We start from the raw sequence: 22,450 nt of genomic DNA, 5'->3' as shown, positions 1-22,450 counted from the left end.
TTGGAACAAGCCTTAGTTGAGATGTCTAAGTAAATTATGCGAACAATTTTTAAGGGCCGCAATAACTTAACTATATATAGACTGAAAATTCTACCAAACAAAGAATTAAATAATAATAAGATCAATACATATATTAGATTTTCCAATTGGAATATATCCTATCAAACAGCCCATTTATTCAATATTATTTTTATATATAACATATCATGGCATTAACCATACCAATTATTCTTATACTTACACTTCTTATTCAACATTATCATACAATATCATATATTATTTTTAATATAACAAACCAAATCGTAAACCAGAAATATACATTATAATGCCCACATAACTTGTTTTTCGTGCCAAACGATCCCTTACTACTTCTTCAAATCAAGGGGTCCAACGTTATCTCCAGTTATCTCATTGTGCTTCACATGGCTTCCATCACATTGAGGAAAACTCCCAGACTTCCAACACCTGCACACAAAATATTTTTTAAGAATATTTTTTTTTTAATATAATTAATATTTGTATAATTTATGTATAAATTTATCTTCTAATTAGCTATTAAACATAGTACTTCCTTCGTTCCATTTTATATGAGTTACTTTGATTTGACACGGAGTTTAAGAAACAAAGAAAGACTTTTAAAATTTATTATCTAAAATAAGTAATAGATATTTGTGTGACTATAAGTCATTTCATTAAGGGTAAAATAGGTATTTTAAAGTTAAATTGTTACTCCTCCGTCCACTTTTAATTGTCATGGTTTCCCTTTTTAGAATCAAACTATAAGAATTTTGACTAACATTTTACGATGTATTTTTCCATCATATTGATATGCAAAAAATTGTAATTTATAGTACTTTCTGTATAGTTTTTGAATATCTAAATCTTTTGTTTAAAATATCGAATTAATATAATATAATTTAACTTTGAAAATTAGTTAAATTGACTTTCAAAAAGCGCTACATGACAATTAAAAGTGAACGAATTAAGTACTTAATATAGAAATGTGTCATTCTCTTTTAGACGGACTAAAAAGGAAAATAAGTCATATATTAATTACTTGATACTTGCAAGCATAACTCACAATTTAGGGGTGTACAAAATTGAACCAAAAACCGAACCAAACCGCAAATTGAGTCAACCCGGAAGAAAAACCCGACTAGTGGTTTGGTTTGGTATTGGAAAAAAAAACCTGACTATATTTGGGTTGGTTTGGTTTTAACAAAAAAAAATCAACCCGAGACCAAACCAACCCAACATTATATATGTAATTTTAAAATTTTATTTTATACATAAAAATATTTACTTTGATATAATTTTAAAATATTTCTTATACTATTTCATAGTTTTTATCTTTTAATATATTATTTCAAGTTTAAAACTTAGAATTCGGAATGGTCCAATAAATAATATAGTTCATAGATGTTGATAATTATAATAAAACTTAAATCAAAATCAAATTAATACTAATGCAAAATGAAAATCAATTCAACACTAAGAATGACAATAATATTGAATATTTGATCTTTAGTTTTACGTACATTGGTTTAGACAATTAAAATACATAATCTAATTTTAATTTTCCTTAAATATTTAGTAATGTACCTAATACTTATTAAACTTATTTTAGCATGATTTAGTACTTTTAAATTATGATCATTTTCATTATGACTTTGCAATATTTATTTTCTATGATGATTTCATTATTATTTTTTATTGAATATTTTTGTGTCATCAGTACTAATCTCATATTTTGTGTTGTTTTTTTAAGAAACCCCTTAGATAATTGTATTTTGGTTGGACTAAAGAAATATTTGGAGCACAAGTTAATTATATGTTTGTATGCAAACTTTACCGAAAAAATCCAAAAATCTGAAAAAATTTGAGTTATTAGTTTGGTTTGATTTATAAATTTAAAAATTTGACACAATGGTTTGGTTTGGTATTTGAAAAACCCGAACCAACCCGAGGTTGAAAAACTCGAAAAAAATCGAATTTTATTAGTTTGGTTTGGTTTATAAATTTAAAATTTTTACACAAATGTTTTGGTTTGATATTTGAAAAACCCGAACCAACCCGGTCATGTACACCCCTAACTCACATGATCTAAACAAACTACCATACTGACCCCAAATAGCTTAATCCACATAACTAATACTCCCTCCGTTTCACAAAGAAAGACCTAGTTTGACTTGGCACGTAGTTTAAGAAAATAAAAAAAAGATTTTTGAATCTTGTGATCCTAAATTAAAGTTATGTCAAATGTACAAAATTGTCATTTAATCTTGAAGCCTTAAGCATGACACGTGAAAAACTGGAATTAAAATGTTACCAAAAAAAGAAATAGGTCATTCTTTTTTAAACAGATTAAAAAGAAAAGGGGTCATTCTTTTTTAAATGGAGGGAGTAATACTTAATCCGTGCATTAGTAATATACTTGCATGTAGTACTCTAACCATCTACCAAAACGACTCCTAAGAGTAAATGAAAATATTAAATTAAGTTATTTCTAATTATAAAAAACGTGATATATATTTTTTCAGACAAACTAAAAAGAAAAGTGTGTCACGTAAATTGAGTGACGAGGAATTATATGAACATGTATAAAGGAGTTAAGATTAACCTGCAGTAAGAAGTAACAGGCTTAGAGAGTTTAGTGACATCAACAGTGTGCAGTACCAATTTTGGTTCATCCTTATTACTATCTGGATTAATAGCTTCAGCACGAACCACCGGCGCCATACGCCTTGGCCGCGTCGCGGTGAATGAAGATAATGAGAACCCCGCGCCTTGAATTATTGACGCCATTGATGATCGATCTCAATTTTTCTATAGTACTTCATTGCAATGTGGTGTGTACATTAAATAAATAAAGAGAAGAAGAAAAGAGTGATGAACGTGTGGGAGGCACATTCCTCTCTTTGTTTTTACATGATATTAAGAAAGTTTTACTCACACTAAACTTCTATCAACATGCCCACATTATTGGCAAATTTTTAATTTTTCTCTTACTATTCTGTTTAGTTCGTTTCGAAAAGAATCTATTTTTATTTTTTGAAATTTTTTTAGTTCAATTTTTTATATGAAATGTTTAAGATTACAATGTTAAAGGATATTTTGTTAAATTCTACATATACATTTAATTTAAGATTACAAAATTCAAAAAAAAAATATTATCTTATTAAATTTCACTTGATTAAAAATATAACAAATAAATTGAAACTGAAGCCGAGTGAATATTTATGCTTTTGAGTTATGAATATTGTTCAAGCAATGATTAACAAATGTGGTATTAGATCATATTAAATTATTTGTCATGTTTTTTTTATATATATCTTATAAAATAGCTATTATAAATTATGTATGTCTTAAGACATAATTGATTTTAAAAAAAATATTTATTGTATTTACGCATCATCTCTCTATAAGTGAGGTTTTTGTAGACTTTAAGAATAGGTACTACCAAGAATAAAATGAGAAAACTAATTAGTATTATCTTGAACATTTAAAATGACAAATAATTTGAACGCAGGTTGATCTTAGGCATATTTATATGCCTAAGTTGTCAATAATTGCCCATAAAGTGCTTAAATTGAGGAATAATCTCGAGTCTATTAGCTTGATTTTTGTTATACTTGTGACGATTGTGCACTTACACATATGATTAGTTGTTTCAGGAACTCTCAAAGGAAGTGGAGTTGGAACGAAGAAAGGCGGAGCAAAGATGTGCAAGAAAATGGCCAAGGCAAAAACCACCAGTGGCTGGCCCACTGGTTGGCGCGGCGCGTCACTGGTGGTACTTCAGAGAGGAGTTTGTGGCGTGCTGAGAGGCGCGACGCGCCAATGGCCACACTTCAGAGCCCCACCTTAGGCGTGCTGAGAGGCGCAACGCGCCAAGGAGGAAACTTCAGAGGCAAGTTGTAGGCGCGATGGGAGCCGCGACACGTCCCTCTTTTGCCGATTTTTCCAAGTTTTAAAGATTAAATAGGATTCCTAATTTGAGTAGGATTTGTTCCCAACTTTTCCTACTATTATAAATAGATACTTAGGGCCATAATGGGGGTTCGACCTTTGATTTATGTGCAAGAGCAAGAATTCAAGTTTGTAATAGGTTTTAATCCTTCAACTCTTCTAATTTCCGGAAATTGTATGAACTATTGTATTTTCTTGTTTTCTAATAGCATGAGTAGCTAAATGCCCTAGTTCTAGGATTGTAGCTACGAATTGATTGTTGACTATTTTAGGTTGTTGGATTAATTTTCGATTGTCAATACAAGTTACTTCTATATTCTTGTTTTAGTATTTTATGCTTGCGCACCATAAGATAAATCTATTGTTTAACCTTAAAATCGGGAGAGGTTAGATAGACCAGAGAATATAGAAAGCTCAGTCCACTCATTAAATTGAGGTGATTAGTATTCAGGAGTGACGCCCAGAGAACACCTTGCTTGGTTACGAAATAGGATGAAATATAAATGCTCGTCAGTTAGTCTATTTATCCCTGCTCAACTATGTAGTTAGATAGATAACTGGGGTAGGCGACGAGAGGCATATAACCCAGATCATATCATCAACCCTATAAACTAGTAACTTGACAACTGAAATTAATTCTAAGTCAATAATATGATACATGATATTCAATTTATGTTGCAGCCCTGGAATTGCCTTTAACTTGCTTGAAACATTATATCAAAATCGTTCACAGTTAGTTACTTTCAATTAATGCATAATTATTAGTAGATAAACAATAAATCATCAACTCTTGAAAATGTTACTTTTTACTTTTAGTTGTAGAATTAAGTGAATATAAGTTGATCATAAGTCCCTTGGGAACGATAACTCGTTTCTTTAAGAATCTATATTACTTGCGCAACCACGTACATTTGCGTGTATACTGGGGAGCAACAAGTTTTTGGCGCCACTGTCGGGGACTTAGAAATTGATTTATATTCAATCTTCTTAAGTCTATACTTAAAATATTCAGGTATTAATTACTTGATCTTAGTTTGTGTATTGCAGGCACTTGATTTTCAGGTCTGACTCGAAAAAGAGATCTTGTCGAACCTTACAACAAACCTGAAAGAGTTTTACGCCAGCGCAGAAAAATGGCGAATCAAGGACTACATGGAGAATTGGGGTTAGGTCTTCTGGAAAACATTATTGATGATAATCAAGACAACTTGAATAACCCAGAAAACGTGAATAACCAAAGAACCCGAATAACCAAGGAGTACCGCCTGTTGTACCCGCAAGACCAGTCCGTGATGTGGCAGTCCCACTCACAGCCAATTTGGCATCTAGTATTATGAAACCTCCACCGTGGGGTAGATTTGAACGAAAGCAGAGCATGGTACAAATCCTCCATACTAATGGGCAACTCACTGGTCTCCCCCATGAGGATCCTCAAATGCATCTTAGGACTTTCATAGAAATTACCAATATATACATCCCAGTTAGAGTCTCATCAGATTATGTATGGTTGACTTTGTTCCCATACTCATTGTTAGGAGCTGCAAGACGTTAGTTAGACTCTGAGCCACCAAAATCCATCACTACTTGGGATGATCTAGTAAAGAAGTTCCTCAGTCGATTTTTCCTATTCAAGAAAATCGCGAAGCTGAGGGTTGAGATAATAAACTTTGTTCAAAAGCAAGGGGAGGACATGTACCAAGCATGGGCGTGTTTCAAACAAATGTTGAATGCTTGCCCACACCACATGCAAACCAATGAGGTACTTGCTCACACTTTCTTTAAGGGTTTAGCTATAATGCTCGTTCCCTTCTTAATAGTGCAGCAGGTGGATAGGCCCTATCCATAACGAGTGAAGAGTTCTTTGCCTTACTCGATAAACTTTCTGAAGGGAACCAAGGGTATGAAGGGGAAATGTCTAGAACCCCAACCCAAAAAGCTGCAGGGATTTTAGATGTAGACCAAGCTACTGCCATAAATGCCAAATTAAAGGCAATGCAACATAACATGACCTTACATTTTAAACAAATGGCTCTAAATCAGGCACCGATAAATGTGGTAAATCAGGCAGCAAATTGGTGTGAGGTATGTGGTAGTGGAACTTATGAAACCGAGCAATGTGAGGCAAACCCAGATTCCATAAACTATATGGGTAATGCGCAAAGAGGTGGAGTGCAACAAAATTATGGTAAAACTTACAATCCTAGTTGGAAGAACCATCCTAACTTCTCATGGGGTGGTAACCAAAATCAAAATCAGGTGCAAGGGGTTAACCAATACCATTCTCAAGGGGCTGAGCAACAATACTTAAATCCTAACCAAGGCCCAAATCCTAGTTCACCAAAAGAGGGGATGACCAATGGAGACTTACTCCAAAAGCTCATGACTGAAATAAGGACCGAATTAAATGCTAGAATAGATAAGCAGGATGAAAACATTAGAAACATCCAGATGTCCCTAATGAGTTTAGAGAAACAAGTTGCGCAAGTGGCTAATTCCTTGAACTTGCATCCCCAAGGTGGGCTTCCCGGTGATACTAAGCCCAATCCAAAGCAATTGCATGCGGTAAGTAGTAGAAATGGGTTGTAATTAGAGGAACTAACTCCAAAGAAGAGAGACACCGAGGTAAGTAACAAAGAAAAAAAGGTGGAAGAGATAGTAAAAAGCTCCAATGTTGAGGTACTCGTTCCTCAAAAGAAATTACCACCTCCATTTCCACAAAGGCTGAAAAAGCAGAATGAAGATGAATGCTTTGGTAAGTTTCTCTCTCCTTAAACAAGCTCACATTAATCTACCTTTGGTTGGCATTTTGCAAGGTATCCCGAAGTAAGCTAAATACGTGAAGGACATAGTGGCCAGCAAGAGGAGACTCACTGAATATGAAACTATAGCACTTACTAAGGAGTGCAACTCAAGGATCCAAAACAGACTGCCCAAAAAGTTAAAAGATCCAGGTAGTTTTACTGTGCAGATTACAATTGGGCAAAGTGTTCATGCCCGGGGGTTGTGTGATTTGGGGGCAAGTATAAATTTGATGCCCTTATTTTTGTATCAAAAGCTTGGGTTGGGTAGTCCAAAACGAACCACTGTTATTCTCCAACTCGTTGATAGGTCCATTGCTAGGCTAGAGGGGGTGGTAGAAGATGTGTTAGTGCAAGTAGGTTCATTGATTTTTTCGATATATTTTGTGGTTTTAGACTTTGAACCCGATTCTGAAGTTCCATTCATTTTGGGACGACCTTTCTTGGCCACGGGTAGAGCATTGATTGATGTAGCAGCTAGTCAACTAACTATGAAGGCACATGATAAGGTTGAGGTATTTGATGTTTATCACACTTTAAAATTGCATTTTATTTATTAAGAGTTGTTTGCTATTACTGTGGTTGATCGCATAGTAGAATCACAAGTAGTTGTGCCCGAAGATCCTTTAAAAAGAGTGTTAGTAGGACATGAGATAGAGAGACACACTAAAGCTCAAGAGATTGAATCATGCTTAAATCTAGCACTAGTAGACACTCGTAGGAATCAAGTTGAGTCACTAGATCGCGAGTTGAGCCCCCCACAAAACCATCAATAGAAGAATCCCCCACGTTGGAACTAAAAACTCTGCAGACTCACCTAAGGTATGCTTATTTGGGTACTAATGAAACTTTGCATGTTATACTTTCTGAAGAATTGTCTGACTTACAGGTTGATGCGGCATTGAGGATCTTAAAGTGAAGGAGCAAACCAATTAGATGGTTGATATTCATGGGATCAGTCCGACGTTATGCATGCACAGAATTTACATAGAAGAGGATCACAAACCCAAAGCACAACATTAACGTCGACTGAATCATGTGATGAGAGAAGTGGTAAGAAAGAAAGTCATAAACTTGCTAGATGCTAGAGGTGTGTACCCAATCTCTGATAGTAAGTGGGTAAGTCTGGTACAATGTGTTCCCAAGAAGGGAGGTATGACATTGGTAAGGAACGAAAAGAATGAGTTGATTCCTACTAGAACAGTAATCGGGTGGAGAATTTGCATGGATTATCGGAAACTAAATGATGCTACCCAGAAAGATCACTACCCCGTTCCCTTCATTGATCAAATGCTTGACCAACTAGCAAGGCAGGAGTACTATTGTTTCTTAGATGGATATTATGGTTATAACCAGATCTTGATTGCACCCAAGGATCAGGAAAAGACCACGTTCACTTGTCCTTATGGCACATATGCTTTCAAGCGCATACCATTCGGACTTTGCAATGCACCGGTGACTTTTCAAAGGTGTATGATGGCCATTTTTCATGATATGGTGGAAGACTTTGTTGAGGTGGTCATGGATGATTTTTCCATCTTTGGGAAGTCTTTTGAGGTATGTCTCCGAAATCTTGATAAAGTACTTTCTAGATGTAAAGACACTAACTTAGTTCTAAACTGGGAAAAATGTCATTTTCTTGTAAGAGATAGAATAGTGTTGGAACACAAGGCGTCTAAATCTGGTTTGGAAGTTGATAAAGCTAAGGTAGAATTATTGAGAAATTGCCCCCTCCCATTTCTGTAAAAGGTGTGAGTAGTTTTCTTGGTCATGCAAGTTTTTACAGGCGATTCATCAAGGATTTTCCAAGATTGCCAGACCTATGTGCAGTCTCTTGGATAAGGAGGTGAAGTTTGACTTTGATGAGATGTGCTTGACAGCTTTTGAGATGTTGAAGAGGAACTTAATTGAGGCTCCCATCTTAATTGCTCCTGATTGGGGACTACCATTTGAACTCATGTGTGACGCAAGCGACGTAGCAGTGGGTGTAGTGTTGGGACAAAGAAAGAATAAAATGTTTCACTCGATCTATTATGCAAGCAAGACTCTTTGACTCTACACAAGCTAATTACACAGTGATTGAGAAGGAGATGTTGGCTCTAGTGTTCGCCTTTGACAAGTTCAGATCGTATTTGGTAGGTACTAAAGTGATTGTTTTTACTGACTATGCAGCCATTAGGTACCTATTCAACAAGAATGATGTTAAACCAAGGCTGATTCGATGGATATTACTTCTCCAAGAATTTGACCTTGAGATCAAAGATAGGAAAGGTACTGAGAATCAAATAGTAGATCACTTATCCAGGTTGGAGGATTTTTCACATGTGAATGAAGGTGAGCAAATTCGGGAAGAGTTTCCGGACAATTGATAGCATTAGATATCTCTCAAGTGTCATGGTATGCAGACATTGTGAATTTGATAGTAAGTGGTGATTATCCTCCGGGTGCAACCACCCAACAAAAGAAAAAGCTCAATCATGATGCCAAGTTCTATATCTGGGATAAACCATTCTTGTTCAAGCAAGGTGTAGACCGAGTAGTGAGAAGGTGCATTCCGAAATCTGAGGTTCACAAAGTGCTCGAAGGTTGTCATGCTAGCCCATATAGAGGTCACCATGGAGGAGAGCGCACTGCTCATAAGGTACTACAATCTAGTTTCTTTTGGCCCTCGTTATTTAAAGATTTTATTGCTTTTGTGAAGGGCTGTGATAAATGCCAGAGGTTAGGTACTATTTCAAGAAGACATGAGATACCGCTAAGTAACATTTTGGAGGTGGAAATCTTTGATGTGTGGGGTATTAACTTCATGGGTGGAAACCAATACATTCTTGTGGCTGTGGATTATGTTAGTAAATGGGTTGAGGCGGTCGCTCTTCCTTCCAATGATTCAAGGGTGGTGATAAAGTTCATAAAGAAGCACATCTTCACTCGCTTTGGCACTCCAAGGGCAATTATAAGTAATGGAGGTAAGCATTTCATTAATCATCTTGTTAAAAACCTTGTTGCTAAGTATGGTATTCGCCATAAGGTTGCTACAACTTATCATCCTCAAACGAGTGGCCAAGTGGAGGTCTCAAATAGAGAGGTGAAGCAAATTTTGCAGAAAACGGTGAATGCACAGCGGAAAGATTGGTTTGAGAAATTAGATGATGTGTAGGACTGCGTATAAGACACCAATAGGGACTTCTCCCTATCACATAGTGTTTGGTAAAGTATGTCATCTTCCGGCAGAATTAGAACATCAAGCTTATTGGGCAATTAAGAGGTTGAACTTAGACCCCGAGCTAGCCAGTAAAAAGAGAGTGAATCACCTGCAAGAACTTGAGGAGTTTAGGTTCCACGCGTATGAGAATGCCAAGCTTTACAAAGAAAAGACGAAGAGGTGGCATGACAAGCACATAGTAGCTCGTACTTTCAATTCGAGAGATAAGGTACTACTCTTTAACTCTAGACTAAGGTTATTCCCTGGAAAAGTAAGGTCGAAGTGGAGTGATCCTTTTGAAGTGGTCAGAATGACACAACATGGGGTTGTTGAACTTAAAGGTAAGACTGGCCTTACGTTCTTGGTCAATGGGTAGAGGGTGAAACACTATGTTGGTAAGGATTCGGATCGTGACCAGAAAGCTCTTTAGTTAAATGATGAATGATCCAAGTAACGTCGTGCCGCGACATTAAATCAAGTGCTACATAGGAGGCAACCCATGAACAATATGTAATAGATAGATAGTTCGTCTTTGAATTCTTAAATTAGCTAAATAGGATTTTTTTTTCGTTATTTGTAACTTAGATTGTAATAGTGAACAGAAAAAAAACTGGATTCAGGTGTACTGGTTGACGCACCGCGCCTGACGTCAAACGTCAGAGCGCCATCTCAGGCGCGCTGAGAGGCGCCTTGCCCCTTACATCGCCCCAATGCCCAAAATAAAATTTATCCGGGTTTCGACTCGGATTTCACCCGACCCACCTCTTAAACCCCCCCCCCCCAAATCCTAAATGCATCCCCTATTCTCTCTTTCTACCAACCGACCCAAACCCTTCAACTCCTCCAAACTCTTTCTTCTTCATCTTCTTCACTTCCCACTACCTACATTAACCCCCACTCCTCTTCTCCCACATTCTTTAAACTTCCACAACTAAGTCTTTCCCTTTCCCCAAACCACCCATTCTTTTCTTCTCACCTTTTCATCTTCAAAAACCTCCACACTCATAACTCCAACTTTACTTTTCTCCAAATCTCTATCTCTCACTCCACAATTTTTTTCTTTTTCTTCTTGCCCTCACCACTTCCCCGCATGAAAACCCATCTTCAACTAAGCTGGTAATTGACGCCATTGATATCAATTTTTCTATACTCAGATCGCAATGTGGAATGTAAATAAATAAAGAGAAGAAAAGGAATGATGAATAAGGTGTGCATCGGTTGATTCGGTTCGATTTTTATGTATTATTAGTTTGGTTTATCGATTTTGATTTTTAATTACGCTAAATCAATAATCAAATTAGTAACATATTTCTTATCGGTTTTGGTTCTTAATGGTTCGGCTCTCGGTTTAATCAATAAGAAAATGGTTATAAAACAAATATATGACTTCTCCAATAATTTGACGCAGGACAAGACAATGATGTAATTTATAGAACGCTCATAATATAGAAACATTAATAACTAACATGAAAAGATTATACAAGTGCAACACAGAGAAATTAAGAGGAATAGGGTTCTTACTTTAGGTTTTAACGTTTTGTATAATATGAAGTTGTGAACTCAAAGTCACTCTGAATTGTGAATTGAAGGCTAAAGGGTAAATACAGTAATAAGTAAGGTACGGTGATTATATTTAATATTTATGTAGAAGTAAAGTAATAAATTAGTATAATCTTAATGGGTTATTGATTTACCCAATAACCGAATATTAAAAATCAAAATCGAATTGATAACCTAATAGATTTTTTTATAAAATCATTAAAAACTGGTTAACCCAATAACCCAAAAACAATAAATTAATAACGTTTTTTTTCAATTTAATTTATTGATCGGTTCGAACGTGTGGGGGGCACATTCCTCTCTTTGTTTTTACATGATTTTAAGAAAAGTTTTAGCCACACTAAACTTCTATCATTTCCATCACCCCATTTACATGCCCACATTGTCAAATTTATAATTTCATTTTGTCCGTATTACTTCTTCTTTTCTAGTTTGTTTTAAAAATTATATTTTTCTTTTTTTAACAACTCTTTTGGTATGATTTTTATATTATAATACATCCTCTCTTGTCCAAGGAAAATAAGGATATTTTGATGTGTGTATATATATATATATATATATATAAAAATTTAAAATTATAAGATTATGTACCCCCATCTGACCATATTAAATTATTTATCATGTTTTTTTATATATATCTTTAAAAAATAAATATAAATTATGTATGTCTCGAGACATAATTGATTTAAAAATAATATTTACTATATTTATGCATCAATTATCATTATCTCTATAATTGAGGTTTTCGTATACTTTAAGAATACCTACTACCAAGAATAAAATGAGAAAACTAATTAGTATTGTCTTGAACATTTAAAATGACAAATAATTTGAACATAGATAATACGCCCGCATGAAAAGCCACCTTGAATTATGAAGGTAGATATCAATTTTTCTATACTCGATCGCAATGTGGGGAGCACGTTCCTCTCTTTGTTTTAACATGATTTTAAGAAATGTTTAATCACACTAAACTTCTATTATTTCCATCACCTTATTTAAAAGCCACATTGCCAAAAATTTTATTTCATTGTTTGTATTACTTCTTTAACTACATAAATTCCATTACTTTAGATCCTAATTACTAGGAATTCCGATAGTTTTTTATATTACTTTCTATACCATTTTCGGTGGTGAGATACGCGTATCTCGACCCCGTCATATATGTGTATCCATATGGTTTAAAATGCTGTGATACATGATTTAAGACTTTTGAATTAAATGTTATAACTTATTGTCTTAATTAAAGGAGTAAATTAGGGAAAATTAACAAACTAAACATGTATATGGGTTTTGTTGTGTATCTGATCTGAGTTTTGTTGTGTATTGCTAAGCATGTATATGAACATTTTAATAATTTAATGTTCATTTTATATCATGTATATTTTGTTAAGCATGTATCTTTGACAATAATGTGGTACCGATACATGAAAAAATGTGTCATATTTTTATATTGTGTATCTCGAACAAATAATGTGTATCTCGGACAAATAATGTCTACGTCATTGATAAAGGTAACGATTTTATGTCTAAGAGTTATGATTTGTGTAGCATATATGATTCGTTATGCATGCATTTCAGATATTAATACGGGATTTGTATCCAGTAAATTAAAGTAACTTTAGATACATTATGACCAGCGTAACGAGATACATGAAAGATGTATCTAAAAATATTTTGCTTGCAATATTATGAAATTTATATATATAATGTTTGTATGGTTACCTTTAAGGTGAGACCTTCTTCTGAATCATTGTTCAAAGTTAATGACAGTGTAAATTTTCATCCATTAAAAAGTATGGATAACTATGTTGATTATAGAGAATTTATTATGAATTTAGTACATGCAAACATATATTGAGATGGTTGAGGAAGAAGGGGATAATGGTAGAAGTCTGTGAAACAAAACATGTATTGAAATGGTTGGGGAAGGAGGGGGTAATGGTAGATGTGTGTGAAACAATGAATAACGTGAGGGAGTGGGATGATGGTGTGAAGAGAGAGGAAGTAATTTGAATTGTTAAAGTCCCATTAATTAAGGCGATATAATTTTTAAGATAATTATTAAATATCATATTTTAGAGGATTGTGTATCTAATTTAACTTATTAAAATATATGGTATAATTATTAAAAAGTGGTACTATATGTAATATTTTAAAAGTAGAGGTAAAATATGTATATATGATAGTGAAGTATGTCTAGATAGGTAGTTTTTTCTTCTTCTTTTTCTAGTTTGTTTTTTTTTTTATAAAAAAGATTATATTTTTCTTTTTTTGGGAGTTCTTTTACTTAATTTTTTATATTACATGTTTTAAGACACTAAGATTAAAAGATATTTTTAGTGTATTTTATATATATTTAATTTAAGATTACAAAATCTTAAAAAATTAATTACTTTACTAATTTTTCTGCTAAATTAATAACACCTTACAAATAAATTAAAACGGAAGGAGTGTGAATATTTTGCGCTTTCAAGTTATGAATATGGTTTATGCATTTATTAATAATGTGGTATTAGAATTTGTTGTTTACTTTTTTAAAAAAATATATCTTGAATAAATAAATATTAATTATGAGGGGTTTTTGACTATTTTATTTTTATGTATCTCTTAACATATAACTTTTTTAAAAAGAAATGTTTGCGTTCGTAGATTTTAAGATAGCTACTACCAAAATAATTTAACACAATATTTTTTATAAATCACTATAAATAGTTTGGGTTGGGGGGGGGGGGGGGGGNGGGGTGTTCCAATTAAGTTGTGAATAATATGATGATGTTTTTGCTTAAAGAAAAATAGCCAAAGGAAAACAAATACATCCATTTCCACACGCCTATATTGATTTGTAAATCTTCTTTTAAAATTTCTTTCTTTGTGTTTGTTCAATAATGGCAGTTTCAAAGAACAATCCAAAGCAATATAGCTTTTTAAAAAATGGGGACATTCCTAATAAATTCTATAGGCAACTTGACAAATTATCTTAAATAGATATGATAAGATAAAATTATAATCGAAGTGTAAATTTTTTAACAGATAATAACCAAATTTAAAGGATAATACATTACAAGAGTAATACTATGACTAATAATAAAGAAGAATAAGTGAAATAAGGCTCAACTATCTAGCTAATCTCTTACCCTAATTTGTATTCTCTATAACCTCCTATACAAAGTCATGTCCTTGGTAACCTCAAACGTATTTCTCTTTCATGTTTTGTGATTTTCTAGTAAATGGGAGAAAGAGAAATTAAAATGGAATTTTGCTTTCCTTTTGTCTTTTAATGACTTTTGTTTTTACATGATTTTAATAATAAATAAAATATTTCACTCTAAAACTTCTTATCGCTTTTTTCACATCTTTGAGAGTCTGGCCTCAAAACAAATATTTTTAGGTACCATATATTTTTTTAAAATTTCTCTTTAAAAATAAAAAATAAAATGAACAATTCACCTATAAATGGGCTAACTGTCCTAAACAAGTCAACTCTCCAATACAAATATTTTAAGATAGTTCACTTATAAATGGGTAAACCACAATATTTTATTGGGAAATTTTTTAAAATGTCAATATTTTAGCATTTAATAGGATTCCTTAGCAACACTTTAAATATTTATTAAAAATATCAATATTTTAGTTTGTTATGTATCTGATTTATGTTTTTATTATTTATTTTAATTGAAAGAATACAATTATTTAATAATAAAATTGAGTAATTTAGGAGAGAGAATATTTTTAAAAAGGAACATATCACCTAAAATTCTCATCAGTTACAAATTCAAAAATAAACTACAGAGCATCGTCCCCCTTGTTGATCAAACTTCCAATATCGATGTTCAAGTTTTCATTGATAATAGTCAATCTCTGATGAAGTGAATATATTTATGGAGTACATAACAGATAAGAAATACATTTTTTGTCATGAAATATAATTTTCTTGAAATACAAATTTTGATTGTTACCATGATTGTAAATTTGTATGTTTTGATGACTGAAATATAAATTTTGTTGGAATTTTAAGAAATAATATACGTTTTTGAAAAGTAAAACCAATATTGAATCATTTCTGAATGAACACGAGTTTACATTAGTATATGAATATGAATATGCTTCTTAAATACCTACAAGTCCATTTGGCATACCTATTGGAATGAATACAAACTAATAAAGAAAAACAAATGTCATAATACAAACCCCAACATGAAAATCATATTGAATACAAATACGCATATCATACATATATGAATACAATTTAAGAAAGGATACAAGATTCTGGAAAAAAAAATACAATTATAATGTGAAAGAAATAAATGGATACAAATATGGTTCTTAAAGAACTATAGATCAATTTGGTATACATATGGGAGTGAATACAAATTGATAAAGAAATACAAGTTTCATTATATAAAATACAACATGAAAATTAGAATGAATACAAATACAAGTTTGATGTTCAAGAAGTTATTCTTCCTCAATTTGATCTTCATCAAGTTTTTCGACTTCGTTGCTGATAGATGAAGTACCTATAATTTTTCTTTTGTTGGTGATGTTCATATTTCGAACTTGGGGAAGATTTCGCATGCGGATAGGGTCATGTAGATGCTTAGATTTGCTCTCTTCAGCCATTTGAACTTCAACTTGTTCATCACCATCTTCAGCACCCATAACTCTTCTTTTTTTTTTGGACTCCTCTATTGCGCCATTTTAGCAACACAACCTACATTTTTTAGCAATCCTCGGGTAATACAAAAATCAAACGAAGGAAAATCCATAAAAATTTGAATGTGATTTGGGATACCTCTGTAATTCTCGTTGAATCAGACATTATAGCGACAATCAGATGCTTTCCCCAAACCTAAAGCCCAATAAGTCAAATTTTAAAATTATTATATATGAACATATATAAAATCCCTAAAATCGAACAATATATAATATGTTAATGTAGATTACTACTATATCTCGAATATGAAAACAAATCTAAAATTGGTGTTAAAAATACAAAAAATCAGAAATGCATAATAGAGGGAAATTTCAAAAAAAAAAAAAAAAAACTTGGAGACAATGTATTTACCTTTATCAGTGGGTGAAAAATCTTTTGATTGAATAATGAGATTTCTTGAAAAAAAAAAGTAGAGGAATTTCAAAAAGATAAATTTGTTAAACAAGGAAAGGAGAGAAAATGGTGAAGAACGCGTGAGAGAGAGAGAAAAGAGAGATTTGGAGTAAAAAAACCTAGAGAGAGAGATGAAAGTTGATAATGAAGTCCTTTTTTACTTTTTTTCAGCGTGATAGTGGAATCAAAATAGACTCAAATGTGGGCATGATTTGAGAAATAAAAGGAAAGAAAATTAATTATATTATAATACATTTTATTTACATAAATATTGACATATTGACATTTTTAATAATTATTTTAAATTGTAGATATTTTTAATAATTATGTTAGGAATTTTGACTAGTTTACTAATTTTCCCTATTTTTGCTTTTCACTTTAAGGAATATCCCATTTTTTCACCCATTTTTCCTATGTGACATCTATATAAATTATTTTTTCACCCATTTTAAATCTGCTGATAATTTAAATAATTTTAACATGACCCACTAACCAGAAGAGACCCTAACTCCTAATAGATACATTGGCCAAAGGAATATGGGGGCAATGGGTACAAGAAGGAATATGAACAAATTCCAAGCAAATTATTGGGAAGGGAAAAGGGTCAAATATGCCCCTAAACTATTTAAAAAGGATTAAATATATTCTTCATTTAAAATTTGGCTCACTCATGTCCTCGCCGTCCAACTTTTCGTCTAGATATGCCCTTATGGACGTTAAATGCCAAATGGAATTGTCATGTCATTTTTACATTACCACGTGACATTTATATTAAAGGGACAAATATACCCCTAAACTATTCGAAAAGGTGTAGATATACCCCCTTTTAAATAAACTACCCGACCCGTTTTCAACAAAAAAATTCGATGAATCCCGAAAATGCGTAATTGACTAATAAAAAATAGGAGAAATATGAAAAAAAATATATAAAACTAACGCCAAAAATTCACAAATAAATATAGTAACATTAAATTCAACAATTTCAACAATTTTTTTTTAAAAAAAAAATTCGATAAATCCCGAAAATGAGTAATTGATTAATAAAAATATGAAAAATATAACCTAAATATTCAGCATAAATTCATTTTCATATTTTTTATTAATCAATTACTCATTTTCGTGATTTATCGAAAAAACATTAAAAAAATTGTTGAAATTGTTGAATTTAAGGTTACTATATTTATTTACAAATTTTTGGCGTTAATTTTATTATTTTTTTCATATTTTTCCTATTTTTTATTAGTCAATTACTCATTTTCGGAATTTACCAAATTTTTTTTTGTTGAAAACGGGTCGGGTAGCTTATTTAAAAGGGGGTATATCTAGACCTTTTCGAATAGTTTAGGGGTATATTTGACCATTTTCCCTTTGATATAAATGCCACATGATAATGTAAAAATGACGTGGCAATTCCATTTGACATTTAACGCCCATAAAGGCATATCTAAACGAAAAGTTGGACGGCGAAGGTACGAGTGAGCCAAACTTTAAACGGGGATATATCTAGTCCTTTTCGAATAGTTTAAAGGCATATTTGACCATTTTCCCTATTGGGAATAAGTAGTTTGGAAACGTGACGATATACAGGATGGACACGTGATATCAATAAAAGATGCTCAAGAAAATTAACATTAAATTGTGGTGGACAACTATAATAAAAATATTACTATTACAATTAATCTCATCATCTCAAATAATATAAAGTTAACAGTTTCATCATTCGATATTTTTTCAAAAAAAATGCGACAAAATATCAACAAATGAGTATGATGGGAGATTAAACAAAGTTCTTTAAATATGGGAGATGAATGAATTTCAATCTCATCCAAAGTGTACTTTAAATAGGGTTTGGATGAACTTTGAAAAATAAGATCTGATGAAAAAGTATCATATCACACAATATTTCTTCGGTATACATTTCAAAATTAAATCAAGTACAAATATAATAAAAAAGGTTTATAGAAATTACAGAAAAATTGTCTTGATATTAATGATTCATATAATACATCAAGACAATATATGTAGGGCATATAGCTCACTAATTTAGCGGTAGAAAATAAAAAAAATTATTTTAATTTGTTATTAGAGGCGGAGTCAGAATTTTATCAAGTGAATTTAATATAGGGAAAAGGCTTACATATGTCATCTAACTTTGAGAAAAAACTCATTTATATTGTTTATTAAAAGTTTGACTTATTTATGTCATTACCTTTTGAAAAAAAAAATCATTCATGTCATTATTTTTTAACTCTGCAAAATCATTTTTTTTACTTCGACAAAAACCCAAACAGCTTTTAACATTTTCAATTGGGATTTTGGATCAAATGTACTCTTTTTGTTTTTTCTTCCTCAAGAACACATGAAAAACATCACGAGCTCCCAAATTTCCAACTTCTTCAAATCTTCATGAAATCACCTCAAATTTCAAGAGTAACTTCTGAACCCTATTGATAAAAAATTACACGGGATATATAGAGTAGATTTTCAATATTTTTGTATATATATTAATTTTGAACCATCTCAATCAAAGAAGAGAGATAATCCAATGATAGCTACAAATGATATCTCTAGTTTATGAGTGAAAATCCTGAATCCGACACTGAAACTTTACTATCTCCGTCCTCTCATTACTTTGGTAAACTTTGTGTGTTTTCTACTCATTTTTCTACTTCTAGAAACATCATTCTTCCTTCCCATATTCCTCTTCAAAGTTTGAATAGTCAACCGCGCAGACACGGAAGGCGTTCGATCTTCAGAAATTATATTTTTTTATTCAAAACTTTGAAAACAGGCTCGATCTTGTTTAATTATATCTTTTTATTTTTTATTTTTTTAAAAAGAGTTTGTTAGGTCTCTGCCCCAACGACAGTTACTCAGTTGTTGTTCCAATGGCTTCATTGGATGCTGAAATGGAGAAAATGAAGTTCCGTCAAAACTATCCTAATCACTGGCATACCGATCTCCTCCGTGCTCCGCAGTCCGATCCTCTTTGTACGTCTCATTTTAACTGTAAAATTTCATTAATTTTTTACTCAATTTGTTTTTCTTATGGAAATGCTGATCTGCGTTTTTGGCATTTGCAGTTTGCTGTTTTTCGCTTTGGTGGTGAGTTGATTTATGTGCATTCTCCTCTTTTATGTTATGCTTTTGAATGCTTTAGCCCATACTCCTCGAAAGTCTGCATCAGTTGCTTCATCGTTTGACAAGCATGAAAATTGTGAAATTTGATAAATTTAGTAGTGTTTGTTTACAAAGTGGAAAATGATAATTGGAGCTGAAGTTGTATTTAGATATGAACATCAACTGGAGTAGTTTTTTGAATTTTTGTGATTGATTTCGAGTGAAAATTGTGACTTTGTAATCAATTCTATATTCAAACAGTTTTTCAAAAGTGGTCAAACAGGCACTTAATTTGAACTGGTAATTTTGTTACAAAAAGATTTTTTGTATTTTGACACTATCAGTATAGTTTACCACTACTCAATTTTGTATTTCTCTTTAAAACGATTTCATGGAATAATTTAGTTTACGTACTTAAACTTTTGATTTAATAACTCTGAAGCTGAAAAGACAGGATAGTTTTGTAGTTATTGAGAGGGAGAATATGGTGAAATGGATTGCGAATTGTTCTATTGTTGTTCATTTTTTGATGTAGTTTAGGTCTCCTGATCTGCTGTATTATGTTACTCCATATGCAGCAATTTTAAAATGCAAGTGGTTCACAACACTTGTTGTGTCTAGAACTCTTCACTATCATTGGAAGTTTATCTCGTAACACTATATAATGCTGCACGATGTAAAGACTAGTAATTTGAGTGCCTCTCTGATTCAAGTGCCACTATTCAAAATTTCTTATCAGTTTACCTTCGATTTGATTTAGTGGTCCGTGTGCATCGTACATTCTCAGAAAACGAGCTCTATACAATGATATGTCAAGGTAAACATTCTTTTTCTCTGTTTAGCTATACAACTAGCTTATTTGTTGACGAGTTGATATAATTTAAAGACATTTTATGCTTTTAGGTATACATGTTGTGGAGGCTATATGCCTTGTAGTGGCAGATGTGGAGAAAGTCATTGCCCCGAGTTGTGTCTTTGTACAGAGGTTTGGTGTTTCCCTAAATTATACGTATTCAAGATTTTCATATAGTGCAGAAATTGTGAGCTTTTTCTTTAGCCCTCTTATTTATTTTACTCAATTTCGCGCTACTCTTCAGGTTTTTCTTTGCTTTGCTAATTCAGTTGCCTCAACACGTTTTATGTTGCAAGACGAGTTCAATCTTCAGACAACAAAATGCGATAATTGCATAATTGTAAGTTCAACTCCTACACATTTTCATTTTCATTGTTATCTTTTTATAATGTGCTTTGCCTTTGGTTGTAGGGATTCATGTTTTGCCTCCAGCAGGTAGCATGTATATTTAGCTGCATTGCTTGTATTACAGGAAATGACGAACTTCAAGAGGCTTCTCGGGTTCTGAATTGTTGCTCGGACATGGTTTATTGCACGTAAGATGCTTGGCTAGTATTGAAAACTACGATTTAACTTATATATACTGACAACAACGTAAATAAGATGTTTTTATTAAACCGTCCATCTCTATTAACTTCTCTTTTTCTTTATGCAGGGTTTGCAGCTGTATGCAGGTATGTGATAACTTGAACATATTAGGCATCTGCAATATATAGCATAGAGATTTACCTTAATAAACATCTATGCCCCAAAAAAAAACATCTAAGATGCCCTTAAATCATAAGTTTCAAAAAAGATTTTTTTTTAAAAAAAAATTTCGTATCATTTCAAACACTACTACATAAATTGGGATAGAGGAAGTAATAAAGCCTCAGCTAGCAAGTAAACACGAAGTTTGAAAGTTCACATCTAGAATGACCTCAACTTGGTCTCAACTGGCAATTAAACACTCCAACTCGTCCATATTGTGTTTCACGAACACCTGATGTTGATGTGACACATAAATTTTGAAGGTGTCTAGATGATCATTTTGTAAGTGAGAGTGTTCAACTGACACAATAAAAATGAATTAAGATGTCTAAACATGAATTCTCAAAGTTTTGGTTATGTATTATGTTCTAAAATATTGTGGTGTTTCCAAAAAATTTTGCAGACACAACACAAGGTTGAAATGGACAAAAGAGATGGAAAGTTTGGTGCAAGGCCAACAGCAGCACCACCTGTTCAACAGATGTCTCGTTTGGATCAGCCTCTTCCTCCAACCATTGCATATGCACCTCAATCATACCCACCCCCACCCCCACCCCAGCAACCCTATGGATACCCATCACCACAACAACAACCCCCCATGTACCCTCCACCCCCATTGCAACATCATGGCTATCCTCCACCCAATTATGCTCCAAGTGGTGTTGGATACCCTCCACCTGGTTATCCGCGCTGAAATTTGTAATTAAGGCATAATACATAAACATGTTATTTAACTTAGTCCACTTGGTTATACGCAGTGAATTTTTTTCTTAACTTCTTTTTTTCTTTTTGTAAAATTCGTTGATCCTTCTCTGCAATAAAGGATATCTTGTGGAACCTTAGTTGTTGCATTGTAATCCCAAGTGAGGAAATAGATTTGTCAAATGTGTTTTATGGCTACCTCTTATAACATGTAGTTTTATTATTAACTAGTTTTGGAAATGTGCATTGCACGTTTATTTTTTACTGTAACCAAATTTGTATAGATCTAATTTAACGTTGATAATTATCAATTACATTATTCTTTTGTATATGTTGTTCTGTGCAAATATAACAGTGTTAATTAATTCTTTTCATTTAATTTTGGT

The 22,450-nt window shown here is 32.5% G+C and overlaps 2 protein-coding genes across 3 annotated transcripts; one reads left to right on the top strand and one right to left on the bottom strand.

Annotated features, from left to right (window-relative positions):
- Positions 1–365: 365 nt before the first annotated feature.
- LOC125866156 (CDGSH iron-sulfur domain-containing protein NEET-like) lies at positions 366–11,099 on the bottom strand. The gene is made up of 3 exons (XM_049546461.1): positions 11,060–11,099; positions 2,621–2,786; positions 366–465 (listed from the first exon to the last, which is right to left on the bottom strand). The coding sequence occupies exons 1-3, from the start codon at positions 11,097–11,099 to the stop codon at positions 366–368; spliced, it is 306 nt and encodes a 101-aa protein (XP_049402418.1).
- Positions 11,100–19,422: 8,323 nt separating this feature from the next.
- Positions 19,423–22,168, top strand: LOC125865043 (uncharacterized). 2 transcript variants are annotated; one of them, XM_049545196.1, is made up of 8 exons: positions 19,423–19,630; positions 19,723–19,744; positions 20,520–20,576; positions 20,663–20,744; positions 20,857–20,952; positions 21,024–21,148; positions 21,268–21,286; positions 21,766–22,168. In XM_049545196.1, exons 1-8 carry the CDS (start codon positions 19,528–19,530, stop codon positions 22,054–22,056), a joined length of 795 nt encoding a protein of 264 aa, XP_049401153.1. In that variant the 5' UTR covers positions 19,423–19,527; the 3' UTR covers positions 22,057–22,168. The 2 variants fall into 2 exon arrangements, with proteins under 2 accessions (XP_049401153.1, XP_049401154.1); XM_049545197.1 differs by having other exon boundaries at positions 21,024–21,153; positions 21,766–21,855.
- The last annotated feature ends 282 nt before the right edge of the window (positions 22,169–22,450 follow it).

Source organism: Solanum stenotomum, chromosome 5 (genome assembly GCF_019186545.1).
Source record: "Solanum stenotomum isolate F172 chromosome 5, ASM1918654v1, whole genome shotgun sequence".
Taxonomy (NCBI): domain Eukaryota; kingdom Viridiplantae; phylum Streptophyta; class Magnoliopsida; order Solanales; family Solanaceae; genus Solanum; species Solanum stenotomum.
This window is presented reverse-complemented; position numbering and strand designations above follow the sequence as displayed.

Coding starts and splice junctions, on each gene's coding strand:
- LOC125866156 (XM_049546461.1), bottom strand. CDS start 11,099: ATGGCGTCAATTACCAGCTTAGTTGAAGATGGGTTTTCAT. Junction 2,787..11,059: donor AGTTGAAGATGGGTTTTCAT/GCGGGGAAGTGG, acceptor CAATAATTCAAG/GCGCGGGGTTCTCATTATCT. Junction 466..2,620: donor CCTGTTACTTCTTACTGCAG/GTTAATCTTAAC, acceptor TTTTGTGTGCAG/GTGTTGGAAGTCTGGGAGTT.
- LOC125865043 (XM_049545196.1), top strand. CDS start 19,528: ATGGCTTCATTGGATGCTGAAATGGAGAAAATGAAGTTCCGTCAAAAC. Junction 20,577..20,662: donor CTATACAATGATATGTCAAG/GTAAACATTCTT, acceptor TTATGCTTTTAG/GTATACATGTTGTGGAGGCT. Junction 20,745..20,856: donor AGTTGTGTCTTTGTACAGAG/GTTTGGTGTTTC, acceptor GCTACTCTTCAG/GTTTTTCTTTGCTTTGCTAA.